General features: G+C 34.5%; 1 protein-coding gene across 16 annotated transcripts in view; it reads left to right on the top strand.

The window, feature by feature from the left end:
* The window catches only part of BIRC6 (baculoviral IAP repeat containing 6), a 215,065-nt gene extending 187,990 nt beyond the window's left edge, over nt 1-27,075 (top strand). For 15 of the 16 annotated variants that reach the window (XM_086327523.1, XM_086327522.1, XM_086327521.1 and 12 more), the window contains 8 exons: nt 5,201-5,346; nt 5,982-6,092; nt 8,148-8,365; nt 10,178-10,339; nt 12,340-12,417; nt 20,181-20,369; nt 22,647-22,781; nt 25,945-27,075. In XM_086327523.1, coding sequence (XP_086183649.1) covers nt 5,201-5,346; nt 5,982-6,092; nt 8,148-8,365; nt 10,178-10,339; nt 12,340-12,417; nt 20,181-20,369; nt 22,647-22,781; nt 25,945-26,124 — 1,219 coding nt within the window. In that variant the 3' untranslated portion in view covers nt 26,125-27,075. Of the gene's footprint in view, nt 1-2,386; nt 2,560-5,200; nt 5,347-5,981; nt 6,093-8,147; nt 8,366-10,177; nt 10,340-12,339; nt 12,418-20,180; nt 20,370-22,646; nt 22,782-25,944 lie in introns of all 16 variants that reach the window. The other variant, XR_015137258.1, reaches the window with a different exon arrangement.
* Nucleotides 27,076-27,370: the final 295 nt, after the last annotated feature.

The following is a 27,370-nucleotide window of genomic DNA, read 5'->3' as shown; positions in this document are numbered from 1 at the left end:
CCTGCGTCCCACAAGTGCTGAGCCTGCGTTCTGGAGCCTGGGCAACAGGAGAATCCAACCGCAATGAGCGAGTGGCCTCCGATCGCCACAACTAGAGAAAGCCCACATACAACGATAAAGACCCAGTGCAGCCATAAATAAATAAATAAATATTGTAAAAAATCGTTTTCTCTGTTGTGAAAGAAATCTCTTCCTACCCTCCAACACATCCTATTTTCCACCTCCTAAATTTTGTTACTATGTTAATATGTCTTTACTCTTTAGATTCTTAAAAAAGAAAAAACTTGCAATTCTGTTACCTCCGTTAATAAAGGGATTTGTGGCATATGACTTCTAATACATTACATATGAGTTATGTAATACTTTAAATCTTAACATAGCCATTGCAACCTTTGTTATCTCAAAATGAAGTCATAGTATAGCCATAGTTATCTGGTTTCACTTTTGAATAAGTATGACACTTCATAGCCCCCTTGGAGCAGGAGCAAAGGAAAATATTTTGTCCTTGACATGTACAGACTTTTCCTGCTATACTCCAGTAGGCAAATAATCGTATTTTGTATATTTAGTATTTAACAGTTTCACCAAAAATTTGAAAAAAGACTTTGTCAGTCAAATAATCTTTTTTTTATTAATTTATTTTTTATTGAAAATAATTGTTTTCCAGAATTTTGCTGTTTTCTGTCAAAGCTTTTGTTCCTCCTCAGGCCTAACTAACCGAGCAGTAGCATAAAACAAAAGACTCAGTTTGAGCATGAGTGAGAACAAGAATAAGAATAGTCAGTCAAATAATCTTAATTGCTAATAAGAATGTGACACAAATGACTCTGTGTTGAATGTGAGGTGTTCTTGACATTGAACTTCTCTTTAACAGCATGAAAGTAAGCAGCTTTGATTCTCTTGGCTTTCCAAAGTGTCTTCTGGGGCAAAGGTCATTCAGTTGTTTTAAAAGAACTGAATTCTCTGGTAGAAATCCCCAATTCCTTTTTACCCACAGTTAACTGATTTACTTCTTAGAAGGCATCAAACTAATTTTAATTCCTTTAAGTTAGTTCTCTAATGCTTTGATTGAGAAATTTCAGTTCCAGTCCTCCTACTTTTGTTTTTGTTCGAAAAGCATTTCCTGTGTCTTCTTTTTCCTCTGTCAAACCTACCTACAAAATAAAAAAGACCTGATTTCTTAGCCAAAAAGCATTTGTTGCAACCATATTTAAGTTTCTTTTAGTGATTAAACTTAGAGCAGTTCATCAGCCTTTTTTCCTCGGTGATGGAGACAACAGTGCCAACACATTTTAGTGTCCCTTCTTAGGCTCAGTTGGATTGTGCCCTGGTGATGCGCATTATTATCACAGCAGCACACAGTATCATGATTTGTCCTGTGATGTTTAGTCTGACCTAAAATTTATTATATTTTTATCTAATCTAGAAGTCAAGGTTTTATTTTCAAAGGCTGCTCATACCCCTGTTTTAAATAGTCCCTTCTCTCCTACTGCTTATTTATGCTTTAGTTAAGGAAGATTTTATTTTCTACTTCCAATGAAACCTAAAACTATTACTTCCATTTGGAAAGAATTTAGAAATAAAAGGGAACCTAGAATTAAAAACTAAGATTTAAAAAATGTATGGAAAGCAGTCATCTTACAAAGGTCTTTATCAAGTTTAGTGGTGCATTTCAAAAATTATTTTCATGTTGTCTGTAGACATAAGAAGCAAATAATTCTCCACATAATATTTTAAAAAAAACTTTCTGCTTACTTTTATTTATTTACTTTAAACTATAATTTTTGGCAAAGGATTTTAGAACTGTGGACTATGATACAACACATTGTTTTAAGGTAAATGTAGAAGTTTTATTCTCTTGTAGTTTTTGAATCTTCCTCTGAGATGCTAATTCTTAATACTTTTGAATCTGGACATTTCAGCATATGGTGTCCTGATTACTTCTTCAATGTGACTCTGCTTTTTAAATGTTTATTTCAACAGTGTGATAGTTGTGACTTCAGAATTAGAAGTGCAGGGGATTGAAATGGTCTTTCCCGATGTTCAACCAAGAAAATAGCTATATTAAGCTGTTTTCATTTCATACATTATGAGAGAACATAATTCTGATACTTTGTAGCCTTACATATATCTAGCTTAATTTGGGTAGTAGTATTTGTGGAGGCAGTCCAATATAACTGAATGATGAGTTTTGGGGGTTATTTTTTTTGTTTTCACAAGAAAGATTTGCCCATTCTGCTCACATCCTAGTGTAGACTATATGTCACAGAGCCAAAATTTGCTTAATTTCTTAGCTGTTTAGTTGGAATTCACAGCATAGTGGAAAATGTTTGCAGATAATTCTTGCAATAGTAGAAACTTCAGTTGATTCCTCGTATTTCTTCAGGGCAGTGATCACAACCAGATTCAACGTATGCACAAAGCAGCGGATACCATGGTAGCGGCCGTCGCTGATTGCTTTTACCATGTTGGATCCATTGTCAGTCTCAGAGACCTACTTCCAGCTAGGTGCCTTGAACTCAAATAGCTTTTCACACAGACTTCAGGATGTGAGCTAAGGTATGGCCTTTTTTCATGAGCTGGGCCTACATATGGGTTGACAGTAACCTGCAACTTTTATAGAAAAGAAACTACTGTCTGTAGTTTAATGTCAGACGATGACTAGTTGTAGTGATCGTTAGGCAGGTAGTTTGTGTTCTTCATATATTCACCTTTTGAAGTTTATTCTTTTTATCCTGTTTATTTTTGTCAAAAAGACTTTCCATATAAAAAAAAAAATTTCGTTAGAACCTACAGTAAAGGTCTAACTGTGTCTGCTTTATGATTCAGCCTTTATCTTTATGATGTATATGATTATTTCTTTCATGCATTTGGTGTAAAAAATATTATTTTTAAGACTTCTGTGGTCTTTTGCACTATTTTTAAAATATTTTTAAAATATTGTCCAAATTTTCATCCTATTTGTACTATTTTAAAAATAGAGATTTTTCCTACTAATCTTTTAAAAACTAGAGTTAGGTAATTGGTATTTATGAATAGGGCTTGAAATTTAGAATCAGTTTTCCAAGGGTAACTTGCTCTAAATTGCATTGATGCAGTTTACTCTCCATGCCAGAGGTTCTTGTTTCTTCAAGGAGAAAGTACCTTAATTCTGGAAAAATGAGCTTCACTCCTGTAATCTTCCTTCTCTGCTTGTCAAGATGCATTTCTTTAAGTGAAATCTTTATTGAGAGTCTAATGGATGGACTGACTGATGATAGATTTAGGAAACCATCTTTATTTTATTATATCAATAACCACAACTCTTATGTTTTCTCGAACTACTGACTATTGTTTTCATATTGTTCAGTGGCCCTTCTACTTAAGAATTTTTTAGGCCCCAGGAAAAGCATCATTTACAGTTGAAGAGAAAGAAAGTCTGTGTAAATTCAGAGGGGGTCCTGCCAATCAGCTTATGTGCTTTTCTTGACGCTCAGTGTTTCACACAGATTGTGAACAGCTATTGATAAATGCAGAAGTTGAGAAACTATTTGAGCTTGTCTACCAGAATCATTTTATTTAAAAAATTTTTGGACTCATTATTAATCTGTAGTTGCAGCTTTACTTCATAGCTGTAAGATGCAGTATCTTATTTAACTCTAGCAGTAAAATGTCTATTTCACTCTTAAAACATTCATTCACTGTATTCTCCTTATATATATATATATATGCTAACATACATGATCATATACACATTTACACACAGAAGTTGATGACGAAAACGATACATAATATATCCAACTCTACCAAGCAGTTTCTGAGTAGCAAAGGAGAGTTAGTTGACCATGTGTTCTCTGTGACTCCTATACATCAGGGAGGGAAGAGAACAGGAAGAGAACACAGGAGAAAAGGCAATAAACCAGTGACGCATTATGGTTCTTAAGCCAGATCATCTTGCCAGGTGAGATAGTATATACCTTGTGGATAAAGTAGCTGTGGATACTAGTTTTTTCACACAGTGTGGAGATCAGTTCCGAACTCATACATGACACTAAACCCATTTACCTTTGTTATCCACCTCAGTGGCTCCTCTTAATTTATATCTTATTATCTACCTAAAGTTAAGCACAGAATTGCTTCTGAACAGATTTTTGTCTTTGTGATAAAGAACAGTTCATTTGGACATAGATTGCTTAATATTATTTCGTTAAGGACTCTTCTACCTTCTGTTAATCTTTTTTGAAGTTCTTTAAGGCTCCATGCCCACTTTGTTAAATGTTATTTTAATACAATAGCCACATCCTTTTGTTAGTAGGTGTACAACCTATAAAAATAAGTGATACATAGTCTAGATCATACCTTAGCATAAATATTTTAAATACATTTATTTATATGTGATTATAGTTTTAATTTATTTAAGTAATTAACAAAGATGTAGATTTTTAGTATCTAAGTAGTGGTGTAATGATGAGTTGAATAAAATATTCTGAGAGTTGAAAGAAAAAGGAAATTGATTTAGTTGCTGTTTTTTAGTGAACCTTGTTAATAAAATACTACAGCATTCTTCTAGAAAATTTGAGTATATATTAGACCCTGATTAGGGAGCAACAGAAGGATATCTTTTAAATGATTATGCTCTAAAACTTAGTGTTTAAAGAAAGATTCATTGTATAGGAGCACATATGAATTGAATTACCCAGTAGTGAACCTACAGTTTATTCTGGAATATTTCTCCCCCCATCATGGAAATTAATATACTCTTAAGTGAAATACAGATAGTATTAAAATGAAAAACTACCTATGGATCTTTGGTTTCCAGGTCTTAGAAAACAGGGGATCTGTTACTTTTAGATACAGAAGTCATGTCTCTACTTCTAGGTATATAGTTTCAGTAAATGTGTTTGTAAAGATATTAATTAAAGGACATAACCAGTAACAGGGTCTTTTATAGTATGATGTTTCTACAGTGTTAAACTTGTGTCTGTTTTTGCCTACGAAGAGACAGCCTACCCGAAACTTCAGTTATAGTGCTAGGCATCATCCTCTGACTTCAAAATGAGTCTAATGTGAACCACTCCTGGTATATACCGTGTGTATGTCGAATGAAATGCACAATATCTTGTCGAGTTTTAACCACTGTTACTTATGGAAGTATTTATTTTTCAAGACTAAAATCTTAATTTTCCTTGCCTTTCTTTCCATATTAAAAAAACTTTTTCAGATCTAAAAGGGAAAATGTTAAAACAGGAGTAAAACCAGATGCATCTGATCAAGAGCCGGAAGGCCTTACTCTTTTGGTGCCAGACATTCAGAAGACTGCTGAGATCGTTTATGCAGCCACTACCAGTTTGCGGCAAGCAAATCAAGGTACAGAACTAGTCCCTTTCTGCTACATTTCTTTTGATACAAAGATGTTTTATTTACTTACTGAAAACTGCGTTCTCTTCCCTCTGTTAATGGTTTTCCATAAAGTTATTTACCTAAAGATTCTGCTGTGTCAGGTTTTCAAGCTAATTATGGATAGTCTCTAATTTTAAAATATTAATCTCTGCTGCATATGGTATCTAAGACTGTTAGTAGGCTGACAACATGCAATATAATTTCTCTTTTCTTCCCACTGAAAGTTATGAAATTGAAAAATGCAGTTGTATTAGATACCAAATAGTACATTAAATTAAAATTGGCATTTTCACGTATTAATAATGGAATATATAAGTGATTCTGCATCATCTATTGCTTCATTTCTGTGACTTTTGCATGAATGGATAAAATCTTTTTAGCATTTTAAGAATTTAAGCTTTAAAGTTGATAAGATTTTTAGCCGTATTTCGTATGAAATAGAAAGCTTTTAATTTTAAAATGAGATAATAGGAAGGTAATTATGAAGAATTTGGTAATTTTTTTGGCATTCAAAATTTGATCTCTAGAAGTATACAGTGTTTTTTTGTTCTACTCTTCAAAATATATACTTATTTAATTTATCTTGAAATATTAAACAACAGAAAAAAAACTAGGTGAATATTCAAAGAAGGTGGCTATGAAACCCAAACCTTTATCAGTATTGAAATCACTTGAAGAAAAATATGTGGCTGTCATGAAGAAATTACAGTTTGGTAAGTTGAAATCATACTCTTCATTTTTCTGATCTCGATTCATAGTTTATAATGGTGCTATTGAAATATGTTCTAGTAAAATTAGAATTTCAAACTTGCTTTTACCATGAATTATTCATATACTCTATATATGTATGTATGCACATATATTGTTGTTATTGTTTAGTCACTAAGTCATGTCCAACTTTTTCGTGACCCCATGGACTGTAGCCTTCCAGGTTCCTCTGTCCATAGGATTTTCCAGACAAGAACACGTGCAAAAATTTTTATCATCTTTCTGTCTCTGAATTTATAGCTGTACTTACAGATATGTTTGGGAATCATGATTCAGTAGAAACCTAGGGGGGAAAAAACAAAGCCAAATGTCTAGCAAACAGGCAGAAAGTGGTTTTTGTTCTTTACCTCTCTGTGTCTCTATATCCTTGCCTGAAGAAAGCCAAAACTTGGGACTTGGAGCTAAGTCTGTAACTTTTAAACCTTTTTAGAGTTCCATGGGATTTACTTTTAGAAAAGGTAGTTATGCATAGTTCTCTTGTAGCCTTTCCCATTACAAAACTCTTGGCAAGTAAGGACAGATGAAAAGATCACTTAAGTACCCTTCATAACATGCTGGTCTATAAACAAACACTAGACTTCAAGTTTTAATAACCACTTTTAACTGTTATTATATGTCCTTCTTTATCTTTCTTGAGAACCAACCCAAAGGACATTGACGATATTAAAAAGAACAGTAAAGTAGGAGTTTCCCCCAAAAATGTAGATTTATGTCATACTGTCAGAGTCACAGGGCATAAGCGTTGATTAATGTTAGTCGCTAGGAGGCTTCCCTCATATCTTTTAAAATCATAAACTCTACCAGTTGGACATGACTTTAAGTCTAAATGTAAATATATGATGTAAAAATTTCCTTCAGGCATAGCAATAGGCCATATGTGTATCTGGTGAATTGCTGTTTATAAAACTCAAAGGAAATTTTTCCCTGTATTATGTGAAAAGCAGTTGAGTTGGGCAGATGAATAGCTCTGGTTTACATATTTGCTAATTGAAACTATTCAGAAGTCTTGCTGAGACATAGTATATTTGTAGAACACTGTATAGGTTCTCCTTTTTTGTAGGCTATAAGCTTCTTGAAGGCAGATATATTTTCCTATTTATTATTTACCCCAAAGAACCAAGCCTAGGACCTTGCACTTCTTGGTAAAATTTATTGCATTAATGGTAATTAAAATGTAGTTTTAATGTTTTTCTAGATATTTAAAATTGTATGTAGACAAGATCAAAAGTTGCCATTGTTTCTTTGTATTTGCCCTAGCATTTGTAGGTAGTTTTAATTTAGTGTTATAAGTTATTTAAGCATCTTTGTTTTAGTCCTTTGGTGAATTAGGGTTAATCTGAATTAGAGATAATTTTTTCTTTCTGTTCTATATGGATTTAGCTTATAAGTAAAGAATAACTTTAAGTCCTTCCAACTCTACCTAAATATATTGTAAAGAATTAGCCCATTATTTGTATTCTGTCAGAGTATTTAGGAGATTTTCCTAATAATCCTCTTTTATCTTGTTAATTTAATTTCAAAAGTAATACAGAAGTAAACTGCAGCTTGTCACTTCTGTTTTCTGATTCCAAATCAGTGCAAATATATAAAGTTTTATTCTCTTTTAAAAATGAAATATAATGAAATACTTTACAGTATTTCATATTTTGAATTATTTTGGCAAAAAAATATATCATTCATTTTAAGAATAAATTTATCTACTACATATCATTTAAATACTTAATATAATCTACCTACATGTCCAAACTGCAAATTAAAAATCATTTCTGCCTTTGTCTCCATGATATATTCTATCCATCTAGCAGCATTAACACATATATGTAGGTATTACATAAACACTGATAAGTTTGCCCTTCTTTCACATTGCAGTCTCTCCATTTTGGGTGAAGAAGGGTTAGTGATTTCTTTATTTGTGATTTTTGTTATTATAACAGCTATCCTCCATTCTGGTTCTCTTTTTTTTTTCAGTGTTTTTTTTTTTTTCCTTTTTCTTGTTTTAGATACATTTGAGATGGTTTCTGAAGATGAAGATGGGAAGTTGGGCTTTAAAGTAAACTACCACTACATGTCTCAGGTGAAAAATGCAAACGACGCCAACAGTGCTGCCAGAGCCCGCCGCCTTGCACAGGAAGCCGTGACGCTGTCCACCTCACTGCCTCTGTCCTCGTCCTCCAGTGTGTTTGTGCGCTGTGACGAGGAGCGGCTTGACATCATGAAGGTGGAAGAACAACCGTTTTCTTACTTCTCTGACTAATCCAGTTACTCAGATATTCATATAAAATACCACTAGAAATAGCATGAAGTTTTAATACATTGAATAAAAATTCTGTTGACTGTTTTGGATATCAATGAAGGAAGTCTTTTTCTAATGTTCAGAGTACGTGAATGAGAGTAGCAAGTACCATTCAAAAACAAAAGATCTAGAAATACCTACCCCAAACAAAGGCTGTATATAGCCTGTCATAGTTTTAGAGCATATTATCAAAGGATTTAATGCTGATCAGTAGAAAAAAAGTCACAGGATTTCTTCCTTATAATCCAAAATATTTCTCTCAGGTTTTATACTATCAGTCTTCAGGTTTTTTTTTCCCTAGGTAATATAATGTAATGTATTTACAGATTCATGTCATCTATGATGTAAGCAGGGGTAGTACAATAATAAATAAAACATGCAGCTTTATGTTTTAATACTGTGGTGATCTGGCCTCAGATTCCAAGAGATGCTGCAGCAAGTAACTTTCAAAGCTTTGATCCCTGGGGTGGGAGGAACCTTTCTTTACATCATTTAACTAATGGATTAAATAGTCAGTCTTCCTTAGATACACAGCTGAAACTATTGATCCATTGATTTGAGGAAAGTTTTTTGTTTGCTTGCTTTTTTGTTTTGCTCTTTTGGATAATTTTTCAGTAGAAATTTCACAGACCTTGCTTATTGACCACACATTCCCTTGTTACAAACAGTAGAGCCAATTATTAGATGATTGCCTAGGGAAGTATTTTATCTCTAAGTGGCCCACATAAATTCAGACTTGTGACTTTGTTATTATACTGCACCTAACATAAAGAATCCCAAGTTGAATCCACAAAACATAAATCTGAGTTTAAATTGATGAGACTGTAGTACCACTTGCCTCCATGCATAGCAGTTCAGGACCCGAGGCTTTGCTGCTTGTGTCTTGTACACTGAATATCTATTGATTCAAATATAATTCATTGAATAATCCTGATAGTCACTGTTGGGGTTTTTGGACTACCAATAACCCTAAGGGAAGGCTTCCCAAGTGGCACAGTGTAAAGAATCTGCCTGCCAATGCAGGAGATGTGGATTCAGTCCCTGGATCGGGCAGATCCCCTGGAGAAGGAAATGGCAGCCCACTCCATATTCTTCCCTGGAAAATTTCCATGGACGGAGGAACCTGGCAGGCTACAGTCCATGGGGTTCAAAGAGTCAGACACGACTGAGCACGCAGTGTGCATACACACACGCACACAGCCCTAAGGGACACACCTGCTCTTCTCTCAGAACCTTTTGGTCATTAGTTGTTACATGAGAATTTTATTTGTGTTACCTATTTGTCTCATTATCCCAGAAGATAATATTTAAAAGTAAGTTATTTCTTAAAACATTAACTTGACAATTTGAAACAGAAAGGTACTCTTATACCTTTGAGATAGTAATGATGTATTAGAGTCTCAAATTGTTGACAGTACTGTAGAGATCATGAAGGAAAGCACTTAGAAAAAAACGTAACTTAATATTTTAAAAGGTATTTGCTGTTGGGTAAGCTTTCCTGTTGGCAGTTGGGCATTTCTCTTTTAAAAGCCTGTTTTCACCAAAACAAAATCACTTTAATCGTAATTTAAAACCGTTTCCTATTCCTGTGTATGTTTTTAACTTTTACTTTATTTTTAGCACATTTTGATTGAGATGTATATAGGATGTAAGAAGATTATTATTTTGCGTTGTTTTTTTCAACAACAGTGTTGAAAAATAGTAACATAGGCTTTTGTATTCGTATGTGCATACTAGGTCCTGATAACTGGTCCTGCGGACACTCCTTATGCAAATGGCTGCTTTGAGTTTGATGTATATTTTCCTCAAGATTATCCCAGTTCACCCCCTCTTGTGAATCTAGAGACGACTGGTGGTCATAGTGTGCGATTCAATCCAAACCTTTATAATGATGGCAAGGTAATGTAATTGAAGTCCTTTGTTTTTAATGCCAAAGTATTGTAACCCAAAGGTTCTTTGTAATTTGAACTGAAATTTTGTTTTACTTACCTTCTTTTCAAAATACATGAGTTTCTTCATGTTTCTGTTCCCTGTAATCAAAAATCAGCCTCAGGATTGAGAGAGGAAGAACCTGACGGCAGAAACACAATGGTGTTACTTACAAACCACTCACAGTTTTCAGGAGTTACTGTGAGGGACTGACTTACTCAGCACAGCCTTGGTCAGTTGAGTGCTGTCTCCACTCAGAAAACAGTAGTGCCAGGCGTCTGTCTTTGCCACTCACCTTTCTTTACTTGCTGTATCGTTGGTTCCACGTACCTTTTCACAAGTGCCTAAAGATACTATCCATGTTTTCTGATACATACCATTAAGTCTGATTTGTGTTAAAATTTTTTATATTTTCTTATAAATAGAAAAATTGATTCCTATCCCTGCCCCCCAAAAATGCATAATAAAAATATAAATGAGGTATAATAAAAATCATTTCATATGACAATAAACCTTAAAAATGAGATTTAAAAGAACAATCACTTGTCAAAGGAACTTTGATTTGATGAAATTTTGGTAGTAAATTCTACACTGAGTGTATTCAATGTTTCAAAATTACTCAAAGGTCAGAAGAAACTTCTCAACTTCACAAGCAGACAACGTCTTTGCTGCTGTGAGAACAGCAGATGTGTGAAGTTGATCCGGTTTATTAGAGATGGCCCAAGTTTTCCCCTGGTTTTGCCTTCCTGTTTTTAAAAGGTGCAGCTTATCTCAGATCTGTGCTTACAAGTTATCATTTTGTATTCACCATATGCTCAAATCACAAAGTTGGGATTCATTTTCTGATTTTATTATAGTATACTTAACCAGAGGTCGACCTTACTTTGAGAAAGCAAAGAACAAGTCTATTATAACTGAGCAAAGTAGATGAAATAGCAGTGTTGACTTTATTCAAGGGAGAGATTGGAACTTAATAAAGTTTAAATGTAAATGTTAAGAATTATTTAAGAAATTATTAATACTTCCTTAAAAATTACTAGTATCGGTAAAAGGTTAAGGACTTAAGATTCCAGGTGGCGTGATATGTCTGATGGTGCTTTAAATGATAATTCACAAAGCTGTTCATATGCACATCCTTTAAAATTATTAGTGAATTTACTAAATGAATTAATGTATTTTGCATTGTTATTCTCACAGAGCATTGAGAGAATACCAAGGAAATACCAATAAAAGCTGCTTTTTTAAAGACTGCTTTAAATGGGCAAATTTGTTGCCTATTACATAAAATTGTTAGTTTACAAGTACAGATAACATGTCCCAGGTTCTCTTTCTCCTCGAGTAAATGTTGGCCTGTGTTTGGCGGATGCTTTGAGTTCATTCTTGCTCTATGAGTGAACAAGTGACTAGTGTCTTCAAGTTTGTTCTGAGGCACTCTGGGGATCCTCAGGATCATGTCAAGGCATCTGCAGTGTCCTCCCTTTTCCTACTTCATGCTTGTGTGAGACCAGATTTTAGTCATGCATTTCAACCAAAACAATATATTACAACAAATGGAATGTAGAGGCAGATTTAAGTCAATATCTTTTTTATCAAGCTATATCCCATTTCAAAATTTTTAAAGAGATTTTCTTAAATATAAAATAATACCACTTTTCCTCACCAAGAATTTTGTTGTTGATGATGATGTTTGGAAAAGAGTCTTCATTAAAAACATATGTTGCTTGTATTAATCTATAATAGCTGCTGATTCATTTTTCACTAATGAAGAAATTGTAATGCCACATAAATTTAGATCACATCTGAAGATAAAAATTTGTTTTAACAGACCTAACCTTAGGGTTTTGTTGGGGGCCATAAAACTCAGATACTTGGACATAATAACATTTCAATTTTATTCCTAGTTCTGGGTGTTTACTTTTAAAAAGCACTCCTTTCAACTCTGTTTATAACTTTCCCCCCTTCTTTCTCAGGTTTGTTTAAGCATCTTAAATACATGGCATGGAAGACCAGAAGAGAAGTGGAATCCTCAGACCTCAAGCTTTTTGCAAGTAAACAAATTTCTCTTACAGTTTCACTTAGAAAATAAAGAACCATATATGTTTAAGAACTTTTTTTTTAGTGACCAAGAATAAACAAACCATAAAAAATAAAAATGCAGATTGATAGAAAGTACATATGAAATAGCTTATAGGTAAGCAATTAGTACAATGGAATTATATCTCATTTGGAGTTGAGATTCTTAAGTTAAGACATTAAAAATTTCTTTTTGTCAAAATTCCCTGTTAAAAAAATCCCTGACTTGCCTTAAAGTACACTCAGGTGCAACAGGATCAGATAAGTTAGATTAGCCTCTCCCATCTCCCAGTCAGTCCCTACTGGTTCAAACTCAGGTGAGTAGAATTTAATAACTACTAGTATTATGTAGGAGAAGGCAATGGCACCCCACTCCAGTACTCTTGCCTGGAAAATCCCTTGGACGGAGGAGCCTGGTGGGCTGCAGTCCATGGGGTCGCAAAGAGTCAGACACGACTGAGCGACTTCACTTTCACTTTTCACTTTCATGCATTGGAGAAGGAAATGGAAGCCCACTCCAGTGTTCTTGCCTGGAGAATCCCAGGGATAAGGGAGCCTGGTGGGCTGCCATCTCTGGGGTCGCAGAGTCGGACATGACTGAAGCGACTTAGCAGCAGCAGCAGCAGTATTACATATCTCTCCACCCATGATATGATTCTTTTATAATCTAGTTAATAATGGAACTCATCTGAGATTTAGAAGTACTGTCCAGGAATTCATAAATCTTGAGATTTGCCATTCTTATTTTGCAGAGCACTTAACACATGTATTTCATAGCCTTGAAATTTTTTAAGTTAACTTTCACAAGCCATTGGACTACATAAAATAAAATGTTCTAAAACTATCCGATCAAATCTTTTTTGGCCAGTGCTTCATCTTAATAGTTCAGAATTCCCACAAAAAGACAGACATAATAATGATAGGAATTAACTGTGTTGCTTGGTCCTTAAGGTAACAGAAACAAACTGCTGTTGCTACATAATGAACTCCACATTTACAGTTTAGTGTTTATTTTAAGAAAGACAACCATAAATTATCCCCAGGTAAGCTTATTAAAGTTGACCTACCTTGAAAGGATTCTTTTCCTAATTCTTATTTTGTATTCAGTGAAAGAGATAGGAAAGATCATTCTCTAGGATGTGACTCTTTTAGATGTTCTGAAAAGACCTTGCAGCGTTCGCATGAATTAAAGAAATGGCACTGTAATATAAGCTTTTTTCCTTTTGCTAATTCGGAGATCCAAGAAAAAGAGATTACATGATTCATTCAAAGTAACTAAAGTTAATAAAATATTTCTCCGGGTACCTGCTTCTTCATTTTAGAAGTGATTATGTAGGGGGAGGTATAAATTAGGAGTTTGGGATTAGCAGCTACAAACTACTATATATAAAATAGCTAAGCACCAGGCTCCCACTGTACAGTGCAGGGATCTGTATTCATTATCTTGTAGTAACCTGTAATGGGAAAGAATATGAAAGTGAATATATATATATTCACTTTTGCTGTATACCAGAAACTAACACAACATAGTAAATCAACAGAACTTCAGTTAAAAAAGATAAAAAGTAATATGTTCAAAAACTTTAAAATATTTTCCTACATGTATGTTACTCTTGTCAACAGAAGCTGTTTTTATGACGAATTTACTCTGAAAGGAAACTAAGACATAGCCTATTTTTCATGAAGTAAATTAGACTTATACCTGAGAATTGGAATCAATTTTTTGTTGAGTTTATGTAGTTTCAAAAAATAAATTTACAATTAATCTTCAGGTTTTTTTAGTCTAAAATTGTATTTGCTGGGACTTCCCTGGCAGTCCAGAGGTTAACATTATAGTTGCAGTGCTGGTAGCACAGGTTCCATCCCTGGCTGGGGGACTACAGTCACACAGGCCATGGGACATGGCCTAAAAGAAAAGAAAAAAATTGTATTTCCTTTTAACTTTTTTATTGCCTGTATGTCAAATATATACCAAAAATCCTGGGAGATAACGAAGCTTACTTGGAAGCATTTAAATTTTACAACTTTGGAAACTTGCTACCCTCACATAAATTAGTATCTCTTCTGTGTTTTCCCTTTAGGGCTTTTTGTCATATACATAGTTCACATGGTTATAATTAACATAGTAGATAATTATTTGTGTACCTCTGTGTTCATTTAACATTAGAGCATATCCATCTTTCTAGCTTATATTTTTATAATTTCTAATTGCTGTGTAATAATCTTTTGCGCTCTTATATAATGGAACTATTTCTCCATTTTTTACTAACTTTCACTTTCATTATTTCCGTTTAATGGATAATACCATTATTATATCACTTTCCCTATACTTTAGATGGCTTACTAAATATTGATTTCCAGATCTGTGACAAAATTGACTTGAGCAAGAGCAAGAGAGGCTATACATTTTTTATGACAAGAGTGAATAGCCTTGTCTTCTCCAGACCTTAGGGGAACTTTCAGTCTTTGCCCATTGAGTGTGATCATAGCTGTGGGTTTTTCATAAATTTCCTTCATCATGTTGAGGACATTCCCTTCTACTCCTATTGCCTTGAGTATTTTTATCATGAACAGATGCTGGATTTTGTCAAATGCTTCTTTTGTATCTTTTGAAATGATTTTGTTATTTTTATTTTTTATTCTATGAAATGATGTATTTTTTTTTCTTTTTAATGAATCAATCTTGCTTTCCTGGGATAAAGCTTAGTTAGTTGGTCATCATGTGTGATTCTTTTTGTAAGTTCAGTTCAGTTCAGTTGCTCAGTTGTGTCCGACTCTGCGACCCCATGAACCGCAGCACGCCAGGCCTCCCTGTCCATCACCAACTCCCGGAGTCTACCCAAACCCATGTCCATTGAGTCGGTGTTGCCATCCAACCATCTCAGCCTCTGTTGTCCCCTTCTCCTCCTGCCCTCAATCTTTCCCAGCATCAGAGTCTTTTCCAAGGAGTCAGCTCTCCACATCAGGTGGACAAAGTATTGGAGTTTCAGCTTCAACATCAGTCCTTCCAATGAAACACCCAGGACTGATCTCCTTTAGGATGGACTGGTTGGATCTCCTTGCAGTCCAAGGGACTCTCAAGAGTCTTCTCCAACACCACAGTTCAAAAACATCAATTCTTCGGTGCTCAGCTTTCTTTATAGTCCAACTCTCACATCCATACATGACCACTGGAAAAACCACAGCCTTGACTAGACGGATCTTTGTTGACAAAGTAATGTCTGTGCTTTTTAACATGCAATCTGGGTTGGTCATAACTTTCCTTCCAAGGAGCAAGCGTCTTTTAATTTTGTATGTAATTGGATTCGATTCACTAGTTTTTTTCCCTTTTCTGTCTGTGTCAGGCAGCTTGTGGGATCTTAGATCCCCTACCAGGTATTGAACCTCAACCCAGGCATTGAAGGCGCAGGTCCTAAGCACTGAACTTCCAGGGAAAGTCCCAGTTTGCTAGCATTTTGCTTGAGGTTTTTTGTACCCATATTTCTAAGAAACATTGGTTTGTAGGGTTTTTTTATGTGTGTGATACTGCTTTATAAACTAGAAATAAATGCTTCTAGGCAGGAATGCCTTGCCCCTTGTTCTCTGTTAGAAACTTTCTTCAGAAGCAGACTACAGAGCCTAAGGAAAAAGTAATTTCTTTTTATTTAGATTTTGGGACCCACAATTACTGTTTTACTCTTTTGTTTGTACCCATAAGTTAAAAGTACTTTTGCCAGATTAAAAATCATCCACAAAAACTTCTGAAGGTTATATGCAATTTAAAAGATTTCCAAAATATTTGGAACAGTGACAAACAGTATTAGAATTGCTTAGTTTCTTTGTAATGAGATTCTTAAAAGAATATTTATTTGTGTAAAAATATAAAATTTTGTAGTGTTATGTCATAGGTCTCATATCCAGCAGTAACCTGGTAATAGTCTTGATTATTTGCATAATTTAAGGTCAAAAGTCATATCATTCATTAGAACTATCATCAAGAATTACTACATTTTGTCAATAACACCAAATTTTACATTTGCTTATGTGATTGGTTTTTAATGTTGCTATATCTAAAATGTATATTAATGTCTTACAAATAATTTGTTACAGTTGGATGTTAATAAAGATGTCGTGCAAGAGTAAACATACTTAATGTCACATAATCAACCATTCATAAACCTTTGTATAATATGATAATGTATAAATCCTAACATTTTTCTTAAAATTGAAAGTTCTGGAAATCACCCGTTGATTATAGTCCTACCCAGTAGCAGCATAATTTTCCATAGAGGAGGGTACTTGCTATTCTGAAAACCTAAAGCATTTTAACTAAGACTTGTTTCTTTCCATTATCCTAAATATGTTATTTCGTATACTATAGTTTCTTGTTACAGATTAATATTTTGGATTGTATAGTCTGTACTTTGCTGTGTTTGAAATATCTATAATAATTTTTTTTAATGTAACAGACTAAGTCAAAGAATTAAATCTTCTGACATGATATAATTTGAAAATAAAGGCATTAATAGAAGACAAGATTGCTGACTGGTTGATGGCCTAATAGCAGATGTTACAGCAAGGTTAAAATTTTTGCTTGACACAGTTAATGAAAGGAAGCACTTATATGATTCTTGATTTAGTCAGCCTCTGAATAAGTTATAATGCAATTTTGTGGATACTAACATAAAGCTAAAGAGGAGAGGGACAGTAAATTCAGCCTATGAATACAAGTTTTTTTTTTTTTAACTCTTCATGAAAATATCAGAGGACTGACTAAAAATCAGTGAACTTACACTATGGAATGAAAATATATTGTTTATTATTACATTAACTTTAGTATAATTTATGTACATAATATGGTATCTAGTAGATGTTTTTCTGCTAATTAATGACTCATTCTGAGAAAGCACTTTACCAGATATAGCTATGATGAATATTGGGATTTTTTGGGTTTGTTTACTTCTTGGTTTAATCCAGGAAGCTCTTAAGTTTTGTTGATCAAAATGGAGCTCATGCTGACTCCTGTTTGCATACCCATAAGTTAAAATATGGGTAAAACTAAGTTTTTCTTAGTTTCAGAAAACTAAGATTATGGCATCTGGTCCCATCACTTCATGGCAAATAGATGAGGAAATAGTGTCAGACTTTATTTTTTTGGGCTCCAAAATCACTGCAGATGCTGATTGCAGACATGAAATTAAAAGACGCTTACGCCTTAGAAGGAAAGTTATGACCAACCTAGATAGCATATTCAAAAGCAGAGACATTACTTTGCCAACAAAGGTCCATCTAGTCAAGGCTATGGTTTTCCCAGTAGTCATGTATGGATGTGAGAGTTGGACTGTGAAGAAAGCTGAGCGCCGAAGAATTGATGCTTTTGAACTGTCGTGTTGGAGAAGACTCTTGAGAGTCCCTTGGACTGCAAGGAAATCCAACCAGTCCATTCTGAAGGAGATCAGCCCTGGGTGTTCTTTGGAAGGACTGATGCTAAAGCTGAAACTCCAGTACTTTGGCCACCTCATGCGAAGAATTGACTCATTGGAAAAGACTCTGATGCTGGGAGGGATTGGGGGCAGGAGGAGAAGGGGACAACAGAGGATGAGATGGCTGGATGGCATCACAGACTCGATGGACATGAGTCTGAGTGAACTCCAGGAGTTGGTGATGGACAGGGAGGCCTGGCGTGCTGCAATTCATGGGGTCGCAAAGAGTCGGACATGACTGAGCGACTGAACTGAACTTAAGTTAAAATATATTGTTTTTAGAGTAAGAATGATTTTGTTTTCTGTTTTGCTGTCTTCTGAATGCATGGTGTCATTTTTACTCCAGGAAAGAATAACTATTGTATATTAATTACACTTACTTATGAGTCCTACTGTTTTACACCCCTCGATACCTTATTTAGTTCTCACAGTTGTAGGTATGGTTTCTATTTTACAGGTGACCAAAATAAGGATTCTGAGGGGATGAAGTTATTCTGCCTGTCTTGGTCTCTCTCACTTCGTAACATAGTGTTTCTCAGAGTTAGAGAAATCATTAATTTCAAATATTGAAAATCAAACCCTTTTAAAAAAGAGAAATTCTTCTTCTCAAGCATTTATTTACTGTTTTTTCATGGGAGTGCTTTTTGGGCTACAGTAAAGTGTGCTGTGAAATAAAATGAGTAAATCTGTGAGATAATTCAAGACTCCAGAAATTCCATAAAACGAATATTTTGACTCCTAAATAGCTTGGTTCACTGAAGAAAAATGAAGCAGCATTTATGTAATCTCCTAAAAGGTATATGTTAAAAAACATGAATAGAAGATGCCCATTAAAAGTAGATAATGTCACCCGGTGATAAAAGACCACATGTTATCAATTACTCTTTGAATTTAATTCCAGAAATATTGATCTCTGCTATTGTGTTATAAAATGCAAATGTTATAATTCAGTTTTTTAGCAGAAAATGTTATACCCAAATTTATATCTCTAGTTTTCTTTGTTCTGTACACAAAACATCTATTTTTTTCCTTTATATAGTTTAGCTGTTTTAAAAAACCAAATGTAGTATGAATCTGAAGTAGTTTATAAATTGTTTGAATCTCCAGCTCCCTGAGTTTATAAAACCATATTTTGCCTCAAAGAATGTGAGGTTAAGTAAGTAACTGAATCCTATGTTACAAAATTTCTTCTCTGCTTTTGTAGAAAATAAGGATATACCCTACTTATATAAGAGGAAGTTTATTTAAAAGGGAAGAGGAAAGGAAATAATAAATATTCCCTGGAAGATTATTTCAGAAGTATCAGATTTGAGTTGAGGGGAAGTATATAGCCAAGGGAAATCACTTTCCTTCAGTATTATATTTAGTTTCAGTAAGTTTAAAAATTATGAGATCTTTGCCTCGAAATTAATACACGTTAAATTTTTTTCTCTAGTTGACCTTGACCTCAATAACGTGGTTACCTCAGTTCATATTTCACCTTATTTATTCATAGGTCATATATTTCAGGTTCAAGTTTCCAATTTTTAACAGTTTTTAAGAATATCTATCCCTTTTCTAAGGTGCATATCCTTGACTTCGCTTAATCATCTTTCCTAATGAAAATGTTAATCCTTTTTAATTTATGAAGTGGGCAGATTGTAGCTAATATTTTCCTGCCTTCAAAGATTTCATATTAGCTAGTTATATATTAGCAAGGAGTATTGTATTAATAATAATGACCTCTAAGTATTGATTATATCTAGAAAAACAAACCTGGTGTATAAGTAGGGAATCAGAGGTGGTCTTAGAACCATATCATCTTGCCAGTGAAGGGTCTAGTAAGAAGATTTTTGTGATACTGTGAAAGTCAATTTTCCTTGGAATTGAAATAGAGACTGCCTCATGTAGTTTTCCTTACGAGTGAGTATTGTTACGAGTACATTGTTAGTGTCATGCTCTTTAAGGACAATTTGAGCAAAATGATGTCTAAATTGATATGAGATGTTTATAAGCAAGTGTTTTTTCAGGAGTTTTAGGAAATAGGATATTGAAACCTATGTTTTGTTTTCAAGGATTCAAGAATGTAAAACATATGATATATAAAAATTATATAAGATTCTGTTGTACCTTTGCTTTAATGAAGTATTTCGGTGTCAGTTATTAACATCGACTTCATGGTAATAAAATTATGTGGAAGCATTTACTCAAAGGGACTCCAGTTGATGAAGGAAGGTATTAGTTCACCGGCAGTAAAATGTCCTGTCGTAACTGGTTTTTGTTTCTTTGTTTGTCAGGTGTTGGTGTCTGTTCAGTCCCTTATATTAGTAGCGGAGCCTTATTTTAATGAACCAGGATATGAACGGTCTAGAGGCACTCCCAGTGGCACACAGAGTTCTCGGGAATATGACGGAAACATTCGACAAGCAACGGTTAAGTGGGCAATGCTAGAACAAATCAGAAACCCTTCACCATGTTTTAAAGAAGTATGTTTAATAAAATTAATGAAATACTTTTTTAAAGACACTATATAATATAGTTTATTAGTATCATGCTTGCGTTTATACTTAGTGTATCTGTGCTGTATTTACTATTGTCTTTAATCATTAAAAATCAGTAGTAGTATAGTACAGATGGATTTTTTAAACCATTACTTCCTAAAAGACATCTGACTATGTTTTTGGACAGTTAGAGGTTAAGATATTTTTCTTGGAAAAGGAGATGGCAACCCATTCCTGTATTCTTGCCTGGGAAATCCCATGGGCAGAGAAGCCTGGTGGGCTACAGTCCATGGGGCGGCAAACAGTTGAACATGACTTAGCAGCTGACCAGCAGCAGCGGCGAGATAACTTTTCTAGTTATCTTGCAGATAGAAACTTTGCCCTTATACTAATATCTGTGAGTCAACATTGTAGAAAAAGATAGTTTATTTTCTTTAGGAAAAAGTTGGATTACTTTCTGAAACCTGTCTTGATACTGTGACATGCTTTTATTCTACCACATCCTGAAATGTGGCTCTTTTCCTGGGCTTAGTCATCTCTCTTTAGTCTGCCTAAAATATGATTATACTTTTCACGTGTCATATCAGATTACTTTATCATATCTTAACACTATAACTCTGTCATGAAACATTTTTGGTCTTAGATTGTACTAGAAACCACAATACTTTAGAGGAAAAATTGGCATATTTACCTGACAGAAAATTGATCTTTAATATCTTCAAAGATATTTAAAATTTTTAAAGATCCTGTAATATTTTTAAATTGATCGTTAATTTTGTTAAGCAAATATTGTGTTATTACTATGTAGCTATATATACGAAGTTAACAAGTGGCATCATTGAATCTATTGAAGGAGTGTAAAAAATGTTTCTCCTTCTATTGTTACTAAATGAATTTGCACTTTGACAAAGTTGCGTATTTTATTTTTGTAAAGGCTTGTATTCAAGGCTGTGGATAATTATTACTTTTCCTAATATTACAGGAAATACAAACATGCATTTCTTTATACTCGTAAGCATAGTGTTCTGTCCCTTTTCAAACTTGGGTTACTTATATTAAGCAACTCATTTTGCAGCCAACATCTATTGCACTAAGGTACTCTGAACCCGAGGAAAAATGAAACTCAGTTCCTGCCCATGAGAAACTTAATGTTCCTCCTGTTTGTATCATCAACTAATTTCTCAGTGTCCTTAAGACTCAAATAATGTATCCAGATATATAAACCACTTGACAAGTCTACCAGAGTATATAATAACCACCTCAAACCTAAACACTGTAAAACTGCACTTTGATTCTTCCTTTCGTCTTTCAGTAAAAGTGCCATTTAAACGTAGCCACTTGTGGCTTCATTCTTTTTACTCACATACTACATTCAGTCTATCCATTGAATCTTGTTCTGTGCTTATCGTGGCTCTTCATGTTAGGTTGTTTCTTACTCATTTTGTATCCTTGTTTGCATCAAACTCAATAACTTATTGGTGTTTTACATCCATTCCCAGGCTTTCCTAATGACTTTTCTGTTGTAGGTGTTGTCTTTTCTTTAGGGGAGACAAGCTCATTGGGCAGTGTAGTAAGTAGCTCACCCACAATACAGAATAATAATTCCCAAATGACCTATTTTCTAGTTTAAATTTGTCAAAAACAGACTTACTACGTACACAGAAATTTTGCTCAGTTTTCCAAAAAGAGAAGTTTAAAAAAGTGAAATGTAAAGTATATTTATCACATGGAGATAAGCTTCATAAAATAAAATCTTGTTCATAAGTTAACCAGAAGACAAAATTAATAGTGCGTATTTTAGGGCTAGGTTCTGATTTTTATGCAAATACCAGTGATTTAGAATCTCTTTACCCATCCAGATGTTGTTTGAGTTCTCTTTGAAAGATAGAAATTGACAGTTTTTCTGTTTTCAGTACTTTTTCTCCTAGTTATTCATTTATTTACATTTACTTCTGATTCTGTTGTGTTCTAGATATCTTAACGTTCTCTGGATAAGATTAACTAATGAAATGTCTGAGTGGGATAGGACATTATTTTTTGCTCTAGAACCTGGCTGTTTCAACACACGTCATCTGATGCCATAATCCTGATTCTTCCACGTTATCAGTAATAATGTACAGTTCACCACACTGAGTTCTCTGGAGACCAAAAAAAAAAAAATTGCCATATCTTTTAAATTTTATTTCTTTGTAATGCCACATGTGTTGTCTTTTAAATTCTGACTTGATCACCTTTTGTCCTCTGGCGTGGTTTACTCTTAAGGTTATACATAAACACTTTTACTTGAAAAGAGTGGAGATCATGGCCCAGTGTGAGGAGTGGATTGCTGACATCCAGCAGTACAGCAGTGACAAGCGGGTTGGCAGGACCATGTCTCACCATGCAGCAGCTCTCAAGGTGAGTAACCCTCCCTCACAGAAGCCTTGCTGGTGGCTTTAAAAGAAGAGGTATATGTTCCCTGACAGAACTATGACCACTAGCAAGAAACAGTAAATGTATTAAGTTCAGAGGCTCCCCAAAAGTCTACAGAAAAGATGCATTCCTTTTGACAATGAATTGACAGTTCCTAAAATTAAAAGTGAGTATAGGAAGTGAGCCAGCAGAGCCCCATAGAGTTGTATGAAGATGATGGGGAGACGCTGTGCACTGTGTTCCTCTAGGCCTCTTCCTTTGCAGGATTTTGTTACTTGGAGTAGTGAGGGAGATTGTAGAGCCCCTGACAGCTGATGGGTGTGGTAGTTAGTGTCTGTGATACAAACCTGTTTGCGGGGAAGCGAGCTGTTGATTTCAACTTGGAGTGTTCACAGAATGGAAATGTAGAACGTGATGGTTTGGGAGTGAGTGGATTTTTTTTTTTTTTTTTGATGTGGGAATCATAGCTTCAACAGCCACTCTTTCTTCCCTGCCTTGGGATACCTGCTCGCCTCTGTTCCTTTTATCCTCCATTGATAACGGTTATCTCTACTGGCTCCTTTCCTTCTAACTTTTAAAGTATCTTCACTTAAAATGATTAGATGATGATGATGATAAGGGATTATTAGTTTTTTATTGGTGAATTTTTAAAATATTCCTGTTTTTTCAGGTTACACACAGAAATATTTATGAATGTAAAACCATGTGATATCTGAGGCTTGCTTCAAAATAAAATGAGAAAAGTGGTGGGAATATAGATGAAGGAAGACTAGCCATGAGTTGATAAGTGTTGAAGTAGACTCATGGAAGTTCTTTTTTATATTCTGCCTACTTCTGTGTATATTTGAGATTTTCCATTTAATATAAAACCTTTAAAAAGAAAACTGTTTCTTAACATCTGCATCTTCCTAAGATAGTTTTCTCTTGCCCCATTTATAAAAATGTTTTTGCCTTTTTACTACCAAACTAGAGCTGTTAATACTTTTGCCTCTGTTTTTAAATGACCCTCTCACTAAAGAGCGTTTTGCAGTTGAATTTCCGTTCTGTGAAAGTTATCAACTCTGTGGTTGTCAAAGCCAGTGACCCTGCCTTCCTGTCTACAGCCCTCATCCCTGCTTCAGGCTTTTACAGATGTTGCTTTTCACCTGCTGTGCTGGCTCACTTCCATTCAGTTTTCATCTTAAATTTCGCTTCATGGAACCTGCCTTGACTTTTAAATTGGATGATTTCAGTATAATCTCTTGTAACACCATACCTACCTATTAAAAACATTCATAACACTGATCTAGTGTTTGTGTTTCCCCCTGTACTTTTCATCTGTGGACGGTCTTTCCACTTGTTTTTTCTAGTGCAAACTTTTAAAAGTTGTCTGCTCTTAGCTTTCTCAAAGTTATATTACTGGCATATTACTTGGATATCCTGTCTTTCTGACTTTCTGTATTTACTTAATTTTAAACACTTTCCTCTGTCTTAAAATCCTCAGATTACATTTATATCCCCCTTCATCTAGTACACCTATCTGTTCAGTGCTGGGTCCTGTCAGTGCTGCCTTCATACAGAAATTTCTCTCCCCATTTTTCTCTTCAGTGCTCAGAGCTCAGTCTTCCTCTCCTTCATTCCCACCCTTACAGTTTTTTCTGTAGCACATAACCAGATCGATATCTTCCCAAGTGTGTTTAGATATGTCTTTCCCTGACACAAAAACTCAATGGCTAAATTCCAGCCAAAGCAACTTTGGCTTTGTTGCTTCAGTTGGTATCTTGCTTTTATCTCAGATTCTCATTGTCTTTTGTTTCTGTGTCATCCTGATTTAAAAATCTCTATCTCTGAATCAGCCTACATTTTCATCATCTGAGATATACTTTTGCTGCTGAATGCTAATTGAGAAAAGTACACAGCTGTTCTGTTTAATTTCACAATAAAGGCATAGTATTCCCACCTTAACTGGGCCTCAATTGTCAATAATAATAATAATAATAATTGTCGATTTTGTTTTTTATTCTTTAGTTAATGTTTTCTCCTATTGTTCATGGTAGAAGGGAAATTGGGGCTAGAAAAATTTTAAGTTGCCAGTATGTAAATATATTTTGAAGCCTTACAAATGGCTACAAATGTATAGTTGTTTTATCTTGCTTATTTATGTAAACTTCCAGCCAAAATGTAGGCTCTTTTAAGTCAGAGATCATGTAATTGGTCCTCTGTATCCACAGGGGATTAGTTCCAAGATCCCCTGCAAATACCAAGATCCACAAATGCTCAAGTCCCTTAGAGAAAATGGCATTGTATAGTCAGTCTCTATCCAGCTGTATCTTCCTTATTTTACTCCTTGCTTTTTACATTATTACTGCTGAACACAGTGCCTTGTTCTAGGAATGCTGGTTAATTTTCAGCATCAGCTATTGACATGCCTAATTTTCAAAGTCCTTAGTGTGAGATTTGAGATCTTTTGTCTCTCACTAGAAAGTTATAAATTAAAGCTTAATGTTTGTAAACAACCAACCACTCTCTATTAACATCTCTATATCCTTCCATAAATGGCAGTATAGGTAATACAAAGTAAGGTACTCTCTCTAGATCTTCTTTTTTCATTTGTTTACATTTTCAAAAATTCTGATGATGAAATTATTTCTAAGGTGTATTCCAAGCATGACATGAGATAATGAGTATGAAACATTTCAAGTGTTCTGTATAAGGCCTAGTACCTGAGAAATGCTGTTTTCATTCTTTAAAATAGCAGTGGGTTTATTTTAATTTATGGACTGCTTTTCTCAAAAATATTTAAGGCAGAGGCAGCGTGTATCACAAGTCAAGATATTCTCTTTAACTTGAAACTATATATTGCAAATGACTGGTGTCCTCTAAGCCATTAATAATGCAGTTTCTGTTACAGAGGTCGGGGCATTGGTAGAGTCTGTGGTCATGCTACTCAGGTACTTAGGGCTTATCAGCAACATCAGATATTTTGAGATAGAGATTTGTGCCAGTTTTGTTCACTTGCCTGTTAGAGTAGCTAGCTTAAGGAAGATCCACAATAAATATTGGTAGACCCAATTCTTTGGATTAGTTTTAAACTCATTGCCTCCCTTCAGTGATGTTGTGCTAGTCCTAGTGTTTGGAATTCTAACATCACTCCTTCTCCCCTGCACAGCGTCACACTGCTCAGCTCCGAGAAGAGCTGCTCAAACTTCCCTGTCCTGAAGGCTTGGACCCTGATGCCGATGATTCCTCGGAGATGTGCAGTGCCACAGCTGGTGCTGAGGAGACTCTAATGCATGATCAGGTCAAACCTAGCAGCAGTAAAGAACTCCCCAGTGACTTCAAATTATGAGCTGCGTTGACGTGGACATCATAGACACAAAGGCTTTGAAGCACAAGCCAAATATGTCAATATTTGTATGTAAGAAACTAATTATGTAATAGGTAATGAAACTGAAACTATACTACACCCTTAAGGAGATCCAGTTTAATTCAAGGTGATCTTTTATTTACCTGTACAAGAGTGTAAACTTTTGTGTGCTTTTATTTTTCAATTGTGAGAACCACTGATTGGTATGTTCAACAAATTTGTGTATACAAAGAAATGGAGAAATCACTGATTATATAAGGGAAACTACCTTAGGAAAGAATGTTTACTGAATGTTTGTTTTCTTTTTTTTACTGTAGAGTGAAGGGTTGTTAACAAAGAATATATATTGGTCATTCTTACAACTACTATTTAAAGTCAGCAACTTTTCACTGAATTTGATAGATTTTATGTTTGACCATATCTTCATGCTCATATTTGATTTCTGAAGACCTCCTCCATACACTTCAATAAAAGTTAAATGGACATACTCCCTCTTTTTTGATTTACTGGTACATTTTTTAAATGATAAATCTGCCATAAAATGCATTATAGCTGAAGACTTGCACTTGTATGGATGAATTTATTACATTCAACGTATTTAATTTTATGCTTTCTAAAATTCTAAGATGCAGAAAAATAAATGAACATGATTTTATTCTATGCCAATATTTGGGCCTGTGAATGTATCTGTTATTTGAATTTAAGTCTATGAAAAAGAATGGTCAATTTGAAAAGTCACTCTAAACTGAATTTTCCTTAAAGGGCTCCTGTCTTCCTGGACTGTCTGGTTTTATTACTAACGTCACATGTATGTATTAAACACTGAGGCTCTGTAGAGCAGAGAGGATGGACCTCTCTGGTGCTGTACTTGCCATATAGGCTCATTTTCATGCAAATTCTTCCTAGAGCCAAATAAATAAAGACTTAGGTGTATTAGTATGTCTTGTTTCTAAAACAGTTTGCCATGGTGTGAAATGCTGTTTCTACAAGGAATTGGACACTTTCAAGAACTACTCATGGGAAAGGAAAGGATATATATATATATGTTTTAGACCAGTTATCACAAAGGAAAACCTAAAATGATTCTTAACAGTGTCTATACAAAATAAACTGGCCTGTGAAAACCCTGAATCTGGAGCTGACCAGGAGGAGAAGCTGTATCCTGAACAGTGAGTTCATCTGTGAAGGAACAGGAAAAGTAGGGATCGTGATACTCTCGCAACAAGCT

Source organism: Bos grunniens, chromosome 11 (genome assembly GCF_055505025.1).
Source record: "Bos grunniens cultivar Pamir isolate PY7600 chromosome 11, Bosgru_T2T1.0, whole genome shotgun sequence".
Taxonomy (NCBI): domain Eukaryota; kingdom Metazoa; phylum Chordata; class Mammalia; order Artiodactyla; family Bovidae; genus Bos; species Bos grunniens.
Note: the sequence above shows the minus strand (reverse complement) of the source record. Positions and strands in the feature narration are given on the sequence as shown.